The sequence below is a fragment of the Theobroma cacao genome, chromosome 7 (assembly GCF_000208745.1).
Source record: "Theobroma cacao cultivar B97-61/B2 chromosome 7, Criollo_cocoa_genome_V2, whole genome shotgun sequence".
In the NCBI taxonomy this organism is placed as follows: Eukaryota; Viridiplantae; Streptophyta; class Magnoliopsida; order Malvales; family Malvaceae; genus Theobroma; species Theobroma cacao.
In genome coordinates, this window is record NC_030856.1 from 7,477,752 (window position 1) to 7,495,597 (window position 17,846).

At 33.8% G+C, this 17,846-nt stretch overlaps 2 protein-coding genes and 2 long non-coding RNA genes across 6 annotated transcripts; all 4 read right to left on the bottom strand.

Moving 5' to 3' along the window:
* Positions 477–4,693, bottom strand: LOC18594296. Of its 3 annotated transcripts, XR_001928624.1 has the most exons (5): positions 3,933–4,693; positions 1,769–1,886; positions 1,426–1,667; positions 1,150–1,276; positions 477–870 (listed from the first exon to the last, which is right to left on the bottom strand). XR_001928624.1 is itself a non-coding variant. In XM_018124086.1 (3 exons), the coding sequence occupies exons 1-3, from the start codon at positions 4,550–4,552 to the stop codon at positions 1,452–1,454; spliced, it is 954 nt and encodes a 317-aa protein (XP_017979575.1). In that variant the 5' UTR covers positions 4,553–4,693; the 3' UTR covers positions 1,113–1,451. The 3 variants fall into 3 exon arrangements, 1 of the variants encoding a protein (XP_017979575.1); XR_001928623.1 differs by having other exon boundaries at positions 1,150–1,667; XM_018124086.1 differs by lacking the exon at positions 477–870 and having other exon boundaries at positions 1,113–1,667.
* Positions 5,653–6,358, bottom strand: LOC18594297. The gene is made up of 2 exons (XR_001928706.1): positions 6,118–6,358; positions 5,653–5,994 (listed from the first exon to the last, which is right to left on the bottom strand). It is a non-coding gene; the product is annotated as an uncharacterized LOC18594297 (long non-coding RNA).
* Positions 8,100–9,094, bottom strand: LOC18594298. Its single transcript, XR_001928635.1, has 2 exons — positions 8,682–9,094; positions 8,100–8,505 (listed from the first exon to the last, which is right to left on the bottom strand). It is a non-coding gene; the product is annotated as an uncharacterized LOC18594298 (long non-coding RNA).
* LOC18594299 lies at positions 9,190–13,169 on the bottom strand. The gene is made up of 5 exons (XM_018124304.1): positions 12,540–13,169; positions 12,001–12,420; positions 11,043–11,685; positions 10,288–10,745; positions 9,190–10,209 (listed from the first exon to the last, which is right to left on the bottom strand). Exons 1-5 carry the CDS (start codon positions 13,167–13,169, stop codon positions 9,190–9,192), a joined length of 3,171 nt encoding a protein of 1,056 aa, XP_017979793.1.

Genomic DNA, 17,846 nt, shown 5'->3' on the forward strand with positions numbered 1-17,846 from the left:
TATTAGAAGATAATTAAACTTTTTATTATAATTAAATAATATTTAATATTAAAAAATTAAATATATTCTTTATTAAATTTAAATAATACTAAATAATTTTTTTTTACATTTATTATATTCAAATAATAATATTAAGTAATATGCTTTATAATATTTATTATAGTGAAATAATATTTAAATATTTTTATTTCTTTTTTTTTGAAAATGAAGTAAAAAATTTTGTGTCTTTTGTGCTTTAGAGAGAGGAGTGAGGAAGAGAGAGAAAAAAATAAGTTTAGTATTTTTTATAAGGTAATTTTTTAAATGATAAAAAGTATATTTGTCTAATCAACTTTTTTTCTTATTCTCAACAATTTGGAATAGCTATTACCAATGGGGACCTTGATAATAGCTATTCAAGCTTCTCTTGAAATGATTATTCTAAAAAAAATAACCATTCCATTGAACCAAATTCAGTTTTATTTTAAGAATGAGAATAAAAAAAGAATGATTATTTCATTCCTTCCAACCAAGCATGTCCTCAAAGTTTTAACTTAAACTTCCAAAGAGCTTTCATGGCTGGCTGCATGTCTACAATCCCAAAGTTTGACTTGCCAGACATTAAAGAAGAAACTGTTGAACAACTCCACTACCCCAAATCCTATGCGTGAATGCCAGAAACACATAACCCATAAAGAAAAGTTTAGTCAATGAGAAAATCTATTCTTCTAGCTTGTTACTTGGATGGACCAAGTGTCCAATTGCTTCACTATTTGAATTTTCCTATGCTGGAACTTCTACGTTTCGATTTCCAGATAACATATCCCCAGTTGAATTGCATGTATGCATCAGCAATGCAAATCTGATTCAAAATCTTATAGGTGGGTAGTCCTGACAAAATCAAACAGATTTTAAGAGAGCGCGCACCAGTCAAAAGTATTATCAAATGTTTGGCCAACTGAAGGAAGAAAGACTTGATTAAAATGCCTCACGCAAATCGAATGAATTGATGATCTAATATGGTGATAGGATTACTATGAGTTATATTTACAACATTAAATATATGATTAACAATTATGAAAAGAAAATTCTATGCTAATGCAAAATTCAGACATGGATATGAGATTGCAACCTAAGAAAAATTCCAAATGGATGTTGGAGTTGACCAACCTGTATAATCTAGAGCTTTGCAAGCAGTCAACAAAGGAATTGCATCATTCATGAATATAAATTACATTCCTGGGACACCAGCCATCCATATTTTACTTCAAAAACCCTTCTCTAGACATGTGCTGGTCTGCCAATAAGATCATTACCAGTAAAAACTTTATCCATGTTTCTTGTGATCGTATCAATAATCTGTACTATGATGAAGCAAACAAATCAAATGGGAACTGTCAACATGATAATTGTGAAGCTGTTACAGCTGAATTCACTGTTAAGTACCTGTAGGAACATTTTTAGAAGCCTTGTTATGTAGGTTGACTTAGCTTTATAACCTCCTTCAGCAATCGGCTGACCGAATCCTTTACTTCATCCGGAACTGTGAGCTTTGGAGGCACTTGGTCTAAAGCATACAAAGCAATAACCTTCATTACATCAACCAGAAGCAAATTCTTGGTACCAGCTCTCCATACACTTTTATTAACATACTTGCATGAATCCTTTAACATGCATTGACTGCATACCTGAAGAGATTGCAAATTAATAAAACAATGAACATTACAATATTTATACTCAATAAACAATACAGATATTTCTTGGTAGAAGTATTGGAATAACAGCTTACGATGTTTTCTTCAATTTTAAAGAACTTGCGCAATCTCTTGGCAGCAAAGACATTATTTTTATCAAGGGAAGGGCAACCAAAGAGCACCACCTTTTTCAAGTGATTGCCAGACAACCACCTGCAAATACAAAATTTAAGGTTATCTTCTTTCACAAGAAGCAAAAAGAGACATTCATTACAATAAGGATTCACACTAAAGAAGGCAAGGAGAAGAACCGTATAAAAGCATGATAAAATAATAGAAAAACTGCATTGGTGTACAATAGGATTGTCCATAGCATATCAAGTCAAAACAAATTATGTAGGAATCAGTGAGATACTTCCTTTTTTTGCACCCAAAAAAAAAAAGTGACACTTGAAAAAAAAATGTCGTTAGCATGCATTTTATATAAACCAACTTGCACAATTGTAGAACACATAATTGTTCATATCATGTACCTATGAAAAATACATGCTGCTATTTATGAAAAAATACTAATATGGAATTATTAAAAATTAAGTGTTTTTGTCTTTGTTTATTAAATGGTACACAAAGTCCATGAGCACCAGCTTCGCAGTAGTTAAATCTAAGGCCTTGTATTCTACATCACACTATGGCAATGTAACAAAAGCCCCATACACTTGATAATGCCTAGACTAAGGCTTCCAAAACATACAAGTCATAAGATCTCCTTAACAATTGGACAGAAGAAGATGAAGAATTTCAATTATATTGGTCCTCATGATGGTTTTTGAATGACAGGTATAAAAGAACTCGAAAGAGATTCTCAAATACATCTAATGTTCTACTAAGAAAAAGAATCAGATGTTCCATTTGATTGTCATGCTGACAGCACATAATGATTCATTTAAGTGAAACCTATGTAATGACAGAAAAGGGCGTGAAGAAGTGTAATTACTTCAGTTGATTTTTTCTTTTGAGAGAAGGGAGAGAGAGTGTTGGTAAGTTTTAATTAAATTTCGTTAAATTTTGATGCCAAATAATTAGATATACTTAACTACACACTTGAGTATATAAAAGCCCATAATTTTGCATGTATCTATGCACTTGCATATTCCTGTTTTTCTTGTTTCTGGAACTTAATAATTGATGAAACCATGTTTGTTGGCTGGTCATAGACAAATAACTGCTTTTATCTGGTTTATTAGAAAAGGAACCTGGGCTAAAAATCAACTTTATGGATCAATAAAATTTAAAATATTAACTAAAATACTTTGGCAAATCAAAGACTGTTACTGTTGTCTTATTGCATCAATGAAGTTGGATCTTCAGGCCAATCTCCAACATTGGTACAATCTTGGGCAAATACACAGGTGGAATCAAAGATGATTTTGTCAAGAACAAAGATCATAAAATAAATCCTCATGACAGTATTCTTAGTAAGTAACTGCCTTCTGTTCTTTTAACATTTTAGCAGAACTTCAGCCATTTTTCATGGATTGCGGAAACCAATTTATTTAGACAAATTAAACTATTTACTGAGTTTCAAATTCTCATTAAAAAATAAAGAACAATCAACACAAGAATTTTCATTACCAAATATGCTATACCTACCAAACAACTCACCAGAAATTAAAACCCTCATATAATTAGCTTGAGATATTCATCAGCAGATTTCAGTACACAAAACCAACTTAATTACTCATTTTTAAATTTGAGAAGGGATTACTAAATAACTCATTAAAATGACCCTAAAAAGATATAACAATCCTTAAGAACACTATAAAATCTCTAGAAATAGAGAAAACTATAAAGTAGAAACCTATTGTAATCAATCTCTAGAAAGACGATAACAAGAGTTGGTTCCTGGATTTCTCACTATTCTGAAAGCTATAAAGTAGAAACCTATTGTAATCAATCGACCTAGTTGCCATTGACAAAAGAAACCGTAATTCCTTGTTAATTCCCACATTGTTCATTATTCTGATAACTATAAAGTAAAAACCTAATGCAAGCAAGCAGCCTGGTTACTGTGTATGTCTTTTCAATATCCAAAACTGAAAAAAACTACAATCCTCAAAGCCATTTTCCCACCATCTTTTCAACAGCCAAGCATAACATGAAAAACATCAATTAGCCAACATAAATATAAACATTAACAAACAATGCCAAACTCAAATAACAAGAAAAGTAAAAAGGACAAAAGGGAAAAAAAATTCTCACTTTGCAATCTCTTGATGATCTTTACCAAACTTGAAAGCAGCATATTTGATGAAATCCCTGCCATAACTATTATCAAAATAACCAAAATCTAACTTGTTATCTTCCAAAAAATTAGCTTTGTTAAAATACCCTTTGGCATACAAATGCCTAACGAAATTCTCAGCTAACTGCGAAAAATCCTTGAAAACTACCTCTTCCCTTTCTTTCCTCACTTTCACAATCTTTTCCACCTCTTCTTCCTTTTCACCCCCAAACAACTCAACCAAACTCTTAACTTTATTGGGTTTTCCCCTCTCTACTCCCTCTTTTTCTTTATTTTTCCCTTTTGGGTTTTCTTTCAACTTCGTAACTTCTCTCTCCAATTGCCTTAATTCCCTTATTAGCTCAATATTCTCGCCTTCACTTTCGCTCTGGCTTTCATTTCCACCAGTATTTTCAGTTAAACCAACTGCATCTTGAAACAATAGAGAAAGCGGCTTCTTGGTTGGTTTATGGGGAGAGGAATTAAGGGTTCTGATTATGAAGGTTGGTGAAGGAGGGAGGCTTTTGTAAAGAGGGTTTTGGGTTTTGAGAAGAACTTTTGTATGGTTAGAGAGGAGGAGAGTTTTGAAGAGAGACATTTAGAAATTGAGGGCTCTTAGAAGGGTTTTAGGTTCAAAGCAGATATGGGGTCTCTGCAGATGATGCCATCACAGAGCTTTGAGAGAAAGAGAGAGGAGATCAGTGGAGGAAATGGCCAAATGGGGAAGCTGGGGTTTTAGGGGTTTAAGGCAGGAAGGGAAGTAAAGCTGCATCCTAACTGCCTAAGCCTTGAACTGGGCCATTATCTTGGCGGCCCAATTTGAAAAATTATCCCTTTTTATGTGCTTAGTATATATTGATTTTGTATTTTTCTTTAACATTATTTTTGTATATGGGACTTTATGTTGAAAACTATAAACTATTAAAGACATGAAATTGTTCTTTTATGATGCAAGCCTAAACATTCAATTAGGACCACATCATAAAAAGTTAATTGTCTATAAATTTAAAATATTGATCATTTACAAGTTTGTAATATATGAGTACTTCATCTGGTTTTGATGTTGGACATCATATTAGAAATGGTTGATTTTAGATATTGCAAAACTATAATGAAAAGTTGCTCCAAATTAACTCATTTGGTATAACAAAGAAGGAACCTTCGAATGAAAAAGAGGATAGTAGTTGACCTAGTCAATGCTCGAAGCTAGATGAAATAAAGGCAATTCCTTTTTTATAAAAAAAAGAAAAGTCAATTCATACTTTGATTGGAAGAAAGAGTAGGGATTGTGAAGTATATCTACATAGTTTTTGGGATACATACATATGTATGTATATATATACACATATGTACAAAGATTTCAAATGTTGAAAAGTTGGATTCTTAAGTTATGGGTTCATTTTAAGAATGCATCTAGCTCAATGCCTATTAAGAAATAAATTTTGCATGGTAGGCATGCAAACTTATCTATTTGCACCACAAAAAAGACAAAACTTTCCCATGTGTGCATATATAACCTGTTGATGAGATCATGGATTTGATTTCTTTACCAACATGTGTTAGACTTGGACCTCCATTGGCAGAGTAAAGCAAAGTATTATGACTCGAATTTAAGATTTTTTTAGTAGTTCACCTCGTCCTTGGAACAGCTGTTATAGACAGTGACAAGAAAATCTTGAAGTAATTAACTACACAATGTGGTCAAATAGAAACCAAATCTCTTGTTGAATTGAAAATACGAGAACTTCAATTTTACAGGGCCTATTATAAAGTTAAGACAAGATTTGAGTCCTAAGATATAGCCAAAGCCATGTGCCCATACGAAACAGTACTAGACATCAGTTGTTTTCAGCTGTTTTAACAGTAACAGCAGCATCAACATTTGTTATACTAATCTTGTCAGCGTTGTTGCCAACATCCAAGGTATCAGTCCTAAAAGCAACCTCCTGGTCAGTGGCATTCGTTGTTGAAGCTTTAGGCTTGGAGTTGATTTGTCCGCCGCGTCCTTCCTTGGTCTTTGGCCTGGTTGGTATAGAATCTCTAATTAAGGAGGACAAGAAGAAGAAATTAACATTGTCAAAGGATTGTTTTAGACCAGGAACAAAAGAAAAAAAAAAGGAATCAACTGTCAAGAAGTTTACAGTATCATCTAGCTAAGCTTACACTATCAGAGTTTTTACTTGTTGCAGCTTGGAAATGTGCACAGGGACCAACATTCTTCTCAGGGAGCTACCCATTAGAGCCATGAGCACAATCTCAAAGTTTAATTACTTACTCTTCAATAAGCTCAATGGCTCTAACTTAAAGGGGAAATGATCAAAAGCTTTGTGGTTCTCTCAACTGAAGAATAGGAAGATTTATACCCAGCGAATTGGGCGAGAGGCAAAAGCATTGAGCAGGAGTCAATTTTGGTGAGCTAGTACTATAGGTTTCCTTTTCTAAAAGACTTTGACTCGTTTGAGCTACACCCATTCATATTGTCGATTTGTCATTATTTAGTTAATATATGAATTTTTTGTGGACTTAAATCGCCAGTATACTTTATTTGGATTATATAACCTAGAAAAGCCAAATAATATAAAATGTAAATACTAAGTAAATATCTATCTAATTGGTTTAATCTTGGTTCATCATCCAGCAATGTATGGACTAGAAAAGGTGCCCTCGTCTTGGCTGGCCCATGTGATTATGATATGCATTCTTGGTAGGTAGGTCAATGGATGGAATATGCATATGTAAGTTTCATATGTATATATATACTAGTCCTTTTCACACTTAATGACTTTCATCTAACTTTTGATTGATTAGTTGTATATGGAATTATTTGATGAATGATTATGATAAAACGTGTGAAAAGTTTGTTGGAAGATTATACTATATACTAAAGTTAAAAGAGATTATTTGTACGTATCATAAAAGAAAGTTAAAAAATTATTGTAAAAACAATAATTAACATTTGATTAAAGGTAATGTTAATTATGAGAAACTTAAAATAGAGATATTTGTATTTAGAGGATTAATTAGATGATTAAAAATGCCGTATATCCTTTTAAAAAAAAATTAACCAAACAAAATTTAAAATATTCTCCTCCTTAAAAGCATGCATGCATGCTTCTGCCCCACAAAGTTGATAGGTACTTCATACCTCCCCATCTTGGTGGTGATCACAATCAACTTTAATGTGTTAGCCTTTGGTGGAAGTGAGCCCTATTTGTTTTATAGTGCTGTTTGGACTTATTCATGACTGAGTCATGAACTTGACATAAACCCTTAAATCAATTGGACTAAGCCAAGGTCACAAGTCTTGGTTCCAACAACCACCTAGGGTTTCCTTATCTTCAATTTCTGATCACAATCGTTTTGAAATGAATCAAAATATTCCAAGTATAACTAAAAACAAAAGAAAAGGACCAATTCTCACTATTTCAAACTGTACTCCAACAAATAATTAATTTTATCAAGCTGGAAAAGGCAAGAGAAAAGGCGAGAAACAAATGGTGAGGCTGCTATTTGCATGGGGTTGGTGGACATGCCAGGTCCTTGGAAAATCAGTGCATGTAAGATGCATAGAAAGTACGTTGCCTTAAGAAGAATCAAGTTAATATAATTTATATAAAAAAATTATCTCATACACGGTCACTATTAGAGTTATAGTGTTAATTATCCCACATCTTATTATGGTACTGAGCAAAAAAAATTATCTTATTAAGGTATATTTAAAAATATTACTAAATTAATATAAATAAAACAAAAATATGTGACAATATTCTAATTTCGATCATAAAATCTAAAAGTTCTATTGATATTATATAAAATAATAATTCACATTCACACACGCATGTATGCATATGCGCACGCACACAAAGAAATATATTCAAACTTTACTTTTAAATTGTTGATATATTTTTATTATTATAGGATTAAATGCCTAAATATTGTAACTTATGTCACTGTTGAAATATTTTATTTTTTTTATCTTTATCTTGAAGGATTTATACTTACTTTTGTGATTTTTTTCTTAAATTATCTCTTATTTAAATTTCATATACCGTGCCTTCTTTCTTTTTTTTTTTTTTCTTATATGTAATTTGTCTGGCCAGTAGATAAAGAATTGCCAAGGCTGCAGCACTTTTCTAGTGCATATATGATTAAACAGAAATTATATATTCCAACAGAAACTAATCAACTGCATATATGCTTAAGGAACTTAAACTTGAGAAATGATGTTTTAACAAGAAGAGGAAGAGAAGGAAAGAGAGAGGAGCGATTTATTTATACTAGAAATTAAAGATTGCTTTACAATCTTGAAAGCTATCTCTCTCCTTAACTAAAATCTATTATAGCTAATCAGTTGCTTCAGCTCCATTAACAGTTGCAGCATCATCATCAGCATTATTTGCTTTCCTCTTCTGGTTTGATTCTCCAACATCCAGGGTAGTGTTAGGAGTAACCTCCTTCACCCCTACTATGGTCCTCGTCGAGAGTCTGAGGGTGCTGTTGATTTTTCCGCCGCTCCCGCTCCGGGTCTTTGGCCTCTCTGGTGTCGCACATCTGATCATCCAGGAGGTAATAAACAATACAGTTAGCTATATATACTTGTTCAACAAAACTCGAACCCAAAATCATTATCATTTTAAAAACTCAGAAACTTTATGATAAGTATTTAATAGCATCATAGATTAGAAAAAAAAACTATAAAAAGCAGAAGCTGAGAATAATTAACTTACACTATCATAGTTTTTGGTTTTTGGAGCATGGAAATCTGCATGGAGAGCATGATAGGCTTTGGAAGAAAGTTACCAACTAGAGCCATGAGCAAAAAGTGAAGGAGAAATATGATTTCGTTTCAACAATAAGCTCAAATAGCTCTGCAAATGTGGTTTCCAATTGGTTCCAGAGGGCAGATTTTATAGCAACTTCACCAGAACGTCAATGTCTACAGTTCCTTGGTGTAGTAAATTCAGGATAGCAACATTTTTAGCCCCTCTGTTTTTTTCTCACGTGGATTTCCACACCTTGATTTTTTATTGTTAATTTGCTTAAAATATTTCATTGATTTGGAAGCATTTCAGTTCATATATGGAGTAAAAGACCCATGCACTTATATAAAAAAAATATAAAATAAAATACTCTTTTTTTTTTAATAAAATATGAATTCATTATCATCACTAAATAAAAACAACTGACAAATATATTTTGAAGCAACATTTTCAATAAACATTCTTCTCAACACTGCTAATCTCCTCCGACCAAGCTTCCAGCCTCTTTAATGATAGCTTGTTGAAAATCCTCCGACATTTGAGAAATATTGAACCAGGCAATCGCTTCCTCTCTCATTTCTTTTGCCTTTTTAGCTATCATGTGCGCTACTTCATTACCTTCTCTTGAGCAATGGAGGATATCAACACAATTAATACTCTCCATCATATTGAGGCAGTCTTCTACAATATGACCCAGAATACCAGACAAATGTCTTCCTTTTATCCATTCAACCACCACCTTACAATCCATTTCAATTTCCTTAACCATGATATTCTCCATTTGGCAGCAGCGAAAAGACCAAGCTAAAGCAGACAATTCAGCTTCCTCCACCGATTGACCCATAACCATTCTTCTTACTCCAGCCAATTCAACTTCTCCTATTGCATTCCTAACAATAAATCCAGCTCCCATCCGCCTTACACTTGAAAGCTCAAAAATAGAGGCATCCACATTCAGTTTGCTCTCAACCAGAGCTCTCCATTCACATGTTCGATTAATCTGCAAGATCCTCCTTCTTGACCTTACTCCCTTAACAAGCCTGTATTGCTCTAATAAATTGCCAGCTAACTCAATAACTTGCAACGGCTCATAGCTCTTTCCTTGAAAAATCTTCAAATTTCGAACTTTCCATAAAGCCCATAAGATACATCCGATTTTTGAAATCTCTTCATTCTCCAACATTTGGAAAATATAAAATATCCAATCTTGTACAGAAGAGAACAACACCTCTATGTTAGTAAAACCCCACTTAGAAAAATGCCAAACTGCTCTTGCTAATGGACAGCAACAAAGACAGTGGAAATCAGTTTCCAACTCATTGTCACAAGAAGGGCAATTGCTTTCAAATATGATGCTCCTATAAATTAAGGCTTGGCGAGTTGGGAGAATACCATTTAAAGTCTTCCACAAAAATAAAATAACCTTCCTTGGTAATTCCAGATGCCATATTCTTTTCCAGAAGGCCATCATATTACAACTTGAACTCCCCGCTACCTGCAAGTCCAATAAAGATTGAGCAATTCTATACCCAGATTTCACTTAGTAGTGACCATGCCTGTTAAAGAACCACACTTGCTTGTCATTGGGACGCTTGTAGCTCAAAGGAATGGACAAAATCAGTTCACATTCATAAGGAGGAGAAATCTCTGTTATTTTCACATCATTCCATGTCATGGTCCTTTGATCGATCAGCTCCGATACCTTCATCTCTTCATCAATCAATTGATTAGGAAAGGATAGAAGCCTAGGAGATTCATACGGAATCCAAACATCATTTAAGACACTAATACTCTGTCCATCTCCTACCCTCCAAATTGCACCCTTTCTAATCAGCTGTTGGCTTTCCCGAATGCTTCTCCATAAGTAGCTTGGGTTAGAACCAATTGGAGCATTCAAAAAATCAGTTGTGGGGAAGTATCTTTCTTTGAGCACTTTGTAGGCAAGTGTGGGCACTTGCAACTGAAGTTTCCATCCTTGTTTCGCAAGCATGGCTAGATTGAAGCTTTTTGTATCCCTAAATCCCATTCCGCCTAAAAATTTTGATACACACATAGATCTCCAATTCTTCCAATGGAATTTTTGAGTCATATTATTTCCACCCCACCAAAATTGTGCAATAACCGAATCAATATCATGACACAAAGAATCCGGAGTTTTGAAACAGTTCATATAGAAGGCTGAAATCGCTTGCGCCACGGATTTTATAAGAATTTCTATTCCCGCTGCTTATAGCATTTTGTTTTTCCAATTAGAAATGCGTTTAACAACCCTTTCTTTGAGGAAATGGAACATCTGTTTTTTGGACCCTCCTGCAACTAAAGGCATACCCAAGTACATTCTTCCCCACTGAGCTTCATTGATACCAAGAATTTGACTTGCCATTACTCTTTCCTCAGTTGGAGTGTTTCTGCTAAAAAGCAAGCTCGATTTGTCCTTGTTAATTTTCTGTCCTGAAGCAGCTTCATATTTTTCAAAAATTCCTTTCAATACTTGTATTTCCTGCCTTTTGACCTTTCCAAAAATCATACTATCATCAGCAAACAATAGGTGGGTGATATTTGACCCTCTACGGCATATCTTCAATCCTGAGATGATGTTTGTCTCCTGCGACAAGTTTATTAGGCAAGAAAGAGCTTCAGACATGATAACGAAGAGAAAAGGAGAAAGAGGATCTCTTTGACGTACACCTCTTGATGGAACAAAACTCTGTCCTGGTACCCCATTGATTAAAACCGAGTAAGGCACAGTTGAAATGCATCTCCAAATCATATCCAAAAACTTTCCTTCAAAGCCCAACTTTCGCATAATGCCTTTAACACAGTTCCACTCCACTCTGTCATAAACCTTACTCATATCAAGTTTAAGAGCAAAATTGCCAACCTTCCCCAATCTCTTGTTATGTAAACTGTGAATGATTTCTTGGGCCACAATGACATTGTCTGCTAATTGCCATCCTTGAACAAACGCGCTCTAATTTTCTGAAATGATTGAAGGCAAAAAAGGTTTTAATCTGTTTGTAAGAACTTTGGAGGCTATTTTGTAGAGGGTGTTACACAGACTGATTGGCCGAAATTGGGTCACTGACTCTGGTTGTTTGACTTTTGGAATCAAGACAATATGTGTGTGGTTAAAGTTCGAATCCTATGTCCTTCCTTCCAAAAACTCAACAACATATTTATAAACATCATTGCCAATATTTTCCCAAAATTTTTGAAAAAATATGGCAGGGAATCCGTTAGGTTCAGGAGCTTTAGTGGGATACATTTGGAACAGAGCAATTCTTACCTCTTCTTTCGTAATCTCTTCATTTAGCTGTCCATTCATCTCAGACGTAACCTTTGGTTTAATTGTAGACAACAGTTCTGCATCTTCCATTGTTGGGTTCGAGCTGGTAAACAGGTGAGAGAAAAAATTGCTTGCTTCTTGAAGAAGTTCTTCCTGCGACTCTCTCCATGCGTCATCTTTTTTCTTTAAAGCCCATACTGTATTTTTCCTTCTTCTTTCTTTTGCTCTCTGATGGAAGAATTTTGTGTTCTTGTCACCATCTCGTAACCATTCAATCCGGGAACGTTGTCTCCACATAACTTCTTCTTCCCGATTCAAGTCATTAAGTTCTGCTTGAGACTGTTTCAAGTTCTGCAGATTAATTCCTGTCAAATGCATCTCCTGAATCTCTTCTTTTTTCTTCCAAATCTTCACTTGCAACTAAGCCAAAGGATTTGAAATTTAAGCTTGTAGTCTGTTTTTAACACTCTCCATTTTATTCATTAGCCCATCAAATTCATCAACCCGCGAGGATAGAGAATCCCCTATAACCTTAATACACTCTTCATCCAATAGCCATGCCTCCTCAAAATGAAACCTTCAACACCAACGTACCTTTCGAATGTGGAATAAATCCAATCTTTGCGCCAAATGATCAGAACTTCCAATAAATTCATTAAAAACTGAAGCTCTTGGAAAAATCTCTTGCCACCTTTCCGTACATAGAGCCCTATCCAGTCGACAATGAATGAAGACTTCAGGTTCTCTATTATTCCACCAAGTATACTTTGGTCCAATAAAACCCATATCCCGTAAAGCACAATCAGAACATGTCTCTCGAAACGCCTGCGTTTGTATTTCCCTCCTGTTAACTCCGCCTTCCTTTTATTAGCAAAGAGTATTTCATTGAAGTCCCCAATGCATAGCCACGATAATTGCGATCTAGATTCAAGCTGTCGAAGTAAACTCCAACTCTGATGTCTTTCATTGGCTTTAGGGTGTCCATAAAATCCAATAAACCTCCATTTGGATCCTCTCAGCATGATCTCTGTATCAATATGATATCTAGAATAAGAAGTCACCGTAACATCAGCTGTTTTCCTCCATACCATTGCCAGACCTCCCGACCTATCGTTAGCATCAACTGCCAGACATCCGTCCATACCCAGCCTAATTCTTATTGTCTCCATTTCCTGAATACTCTTTTTTGTCTCCATTAAGAATACTACATCGGGATTTTTGCTCCAATTATAATCAAGGAGCGTTTGAATTGTACGAGGATTCTCGAGTCCTCGACAATTCTAGCATATAATCCTCATTTATCCAAGCGGTGCTGGTCGATTTGACCTTTCTGCAACGCTGGTTCAAGGGATGTTATGGCAGCAACTTTTAAGTTCTTTCCACTTTCCACTGCTTTCTTTTTATTAGAATCAGCCTTCCTTTTCAACTTAGTTGACTCTCTTAATAAACTTTTTAGACTTTGATCTTGTACCCTTTTTCCAGATGAATCACTTTTCTCCATACTGTCATTGCACTTGCTTTGTATATCACCCAACAAGATAGATTTCTTCTTTCTATCCTCTGCTTTATTCTCATTCACTTCATCTTCATTTATCCTATCATTCCTAGAAGAACTACTTGATATTTTCTTGTCATGGGAGAATTTAGACTGACTTGCATTTTCCATCTGAAATTGAGTGATTTGCGATTCTGTTTCCTGAACACTGCACATCCTCTTCATCCCCTGCATGGTTCTCATCATCAGATCTTTGATTCTTCTGGATTAGTATGTCCTAAAGAGTTTTGGACGTAAACCGATAATCCCCGGCGTTACTATCACTACCCTGCTTTGATTGCCCGCAACTACTATGAGTCTCATTGTTCTGACGTTGTTTGTTCCTCCCATTCAAAACAAAAGCAGCTGACTTCTTTCTTAACGGTGCTATCAAGAAATTTCCATATTGATCAAGCACCTCATGTCCTTGCTCATCATGACAGGAGCTATCACAGTTGATAGAGGTATGCCCAATCAACCCACATTTAAAGCAGAACTGAGGCAATCTCTCATATTGAAAGCTAAGCCATCGGGTTTTACCTTCATCCATTGATAACAACATTCCTCTTCGTAGAGGTTTTGTCAGATTAATAGAGACCTTTATTCTCAAGAATCTATCTTTTAAATCATCATCTTCCCCATCCACTGTAACAAAACTTCCTATCGCATTTCCGATTAAAATAGCTAATTCTTTTGTCATCAATTTCAATGGAAGACTATGAACATGTATCCAGAAATCCTCCCTTTCAAAATCAATTGTTTCTGGTTCAAAAAAATCAGCATCGAATTCCTTAAGGACCAGTAGGCATCTATCAAAGCACCAGGGCTTCCCTGCCATGATCTTCTTGTAATCTTCTACTTCATCAAATGTAAAAAGAAATTGATTCTCCCTGATTTCTTTCACCACTAATTTTCCTTTCAGATTCCATATTGATCCCAAGGTTTTAACCATGGCTTCTCTGTTGATCTTTTTCTTGTCCCAAACTGCTCTTAAGAGATTGAAAATACTGGGATTTAAGGAACCCGAATCGTTTTTGTTTTCAATCACTATTGGATTGTTCTCCTCCTCTGATAATCGGAACTGCTTCCATCTGTCACTTAAATCTCCCATTCTAAACAACCAAATCCTTAACTATTACACCTAACAAAGAGCCAAAACCGTTGGAGATCGATTTTGACAGTCTCCTTGTTGTGAACAGTGAGAATTCTCCTAACACCGGTTAAGAGACTTTTCAACTCCCCGACCGAAAGACTAACTGGCTGAGGAAATATAATACTCTTGCTTTTTTATATTTAGATCGAAAATTATATGGAGATTCATTAAACACTATCAGAAAAAATATTTTTTATTAAACACGTAAGTCCAATTATTAATTAATTATTAATATTTTTATCAACTTATTAACATGATAAGGATAAAAACATAATTTTACCTTTGATTTTTTTTTTAAAGTGAAATTATTAACCATAAACCGAACATGGCAAGAAAAGCCAGAATAAAGGAGGTTCATCACTGCATAAAAAGGACCAGCAGCATGCCCTCAACAAATTGAGACCACATAAAAGCTCAAACCTGCCAAAGATAAAAAACAACGGCAGGAAACAAGGAGGCAAAACAACAAATAGAAAAATCCAAAAAAGACCATCTGCTCAATCAGTGACAGCATAATCCAAGGACCACAAAACGAGAGAACCAAAACAGGAGAGAAACATCAGGATCCCTTGAGGCCCTTGATCAACAAAGCCGAGGTCAAAATCGAACAAGAAAAGAATAGCAGATCATCAAGCAGCACAGCGAGGGAGACAAAACATCAAGCAACAGCAACAACCAAGTCAACAGCAACAATTAAAGAATTAATGATCAAGAGATCACCCTCCCTTCCAATACCATCTTTGGCCAGCTTGTCAGCCAGATTGTTACCAGATCTCCAAAAATGTTGAATTTTTCAAGGTCATTTGAGATTTTTAATCTGTATGATAATTTTATATTTGATTAATTTTTATAATAATTATTATATAAATTTATTATTTTTTATTAATTAAAAAAAATCTTCTCAATTTGGGGAGCAGTGCTCTTTTCTTTTTTTTTAATTTTTTATTTAAAAATATAATAATAATTTTGTAAATTAATAAAAAAAAATCGTATTTTATTTTTTTCACAATTTTTGTTAACGGTGTTTACATTCGATACGGAGTATTAATTTTAAAAACTATTAGACTTACGTATAATTATAATTAAAAATTAAAGATGTTTGAGTATTTTACCATAAAAAAAACCATTAACAAATTATGCATGCTTTGGAACAATTTCATGAATCAATTAAATAATTGTGTTTGTCATCATCTCAAAACATTGACTAGAAAAATTTCCGACATGGTTGGCCCCAATTGCAAATATATATTAGATCATGTTTTTGTTGGTCTAGAGGTTAATCATTCTTGGGTGTTGAATCAGAAATATTTACTCGAATTTTAAATCAATAAATTATATGGTTTGGGATTTTTTTTTAATTTTTGGTTGGTTTTTTATTTTTTTTAAACTCTCGTTAGACACGGCTTAAGATTTGAGTTAGCAAAATAGAGGGTAGGTATGCCTTGCCATGGCAAGCTATCACTCAAATATCTATATATTTACCTTGACCACAACCATTTTGTGGTAGAATACATGAGTATAAAGCTCTCTCGTACTCTTAGGCAAGTTTGGAAAATTTTTTTATGACTATTAGTTAAAAGTGAAACTTCTAACTCTGAGACGTGAGAAGTCTGAGATTTTTATGCAATGAGAGAAAACTACTATGTCTTACTATTTTTTTTTTAATCCGAATATTCTTTATATCTTTCTTTTCTTTTTTTTTTACTTTTATATAAAAGTGTCAATTTCAAAAATGCTAAAAGTAATTGATTAAAGTACTCTTAAAAATTAATATCTGCCACAGATCCATTCAACGGATTGCTATATATAGTTCACAACAGACTATTCAGAACAGTGAACAGGGAATTCCTTGGTGCACCCACTCATGTTCTGTAGACTTCTCTTCTTATCAATAATATGATAATCCCCATGCCTCTTCAGTGCACATTTGTTTCTTCCCCATCCAAGCAAGCAGGAAGCAGCCCTTCCCTTTCCTCATCCCACGGCAGAGGCAGACTCAACCTAACCAACCTCCCTCATCCCCATTCATCAGTCATCACACTCACTGCCTCTGCTTCAAGTTTTTCTCTACTCTCGAGACAAGACTACCGCAGCAGAGCAGAGCAAGAACGCCACACCGCCTCAAGTTGACACAACTCTTCAGGTATTTAGTGCTGAGTACGCCTGTGGTGTTAAATAAGGTACTAATTGCTGTAATTTTTTATGTAGTTATTAATGAAGCTAAATTTTTGCATCATGTTGCTCTCCTCTGTCTTTTTTATTGCCATGAAAAGATTCTTCCCGTACAAACCAAATACATAAGCAGTTTGCTCTAAATCATTCCATGTTGTATGATGATAACTCGACGAGTCTTCCCATATAGTTGAATCAGATCCCCTGCACTCCCACAAAGGAGTGGAGCTAGAGCATTTTTAAAAACGGGACTAAATAGAAAGAAATACTAAATAATTAAAAACAATAAAATCCATATGATTGAATGGAATCATGAAAAGAGCCTTTTTCACTCTCTGCATGCAAGAATGGAAGAGAAAATAATTTTTCAAACTCAAATGATTTGTTTCTTTACTTTATGTGTTCTAATTTTCTTTTATTTTCTATTTGTCTTTTAACTTGTTAATTAACATATTAAGTTATTAAATTGAACTATTGAGATAAAATATTTTATGATAGACTATTAAGTTAAACAACTAAGATATAATATGTTATGATAGACTTAGATTTATATTAAAACTTAATGAGCTTGGATTACTAGACTCACTTTTTTTAAAAAAATTTGATAAGCTTAACTTATTAATTTATAATTTATTTGTTGGGCTTAACTGACAATATGCTAACCATAATGACTCTAATTTTATCAAATAGTTTGAGTAATGAAAATAATTATTATATAAAAAACTATTTCCCAAGCCATTAAAAATATATAAAAAATAAAATTATATTAAAAAAAATATAATTATTTCATTTTATCAATTTGTATATATATCATTGTTACTTAAATTTTACAACATACATGCTAGAACACATTGATTATTTTTAATAAAAAAATGATATATTGATTAAATTCTAAAAAACAATGCAACAATGCAACTTATACTTGAAAATTATATAATAATTTATTTATTTTTAAAAATTAAAATCATATAAAATAAAATCTATATA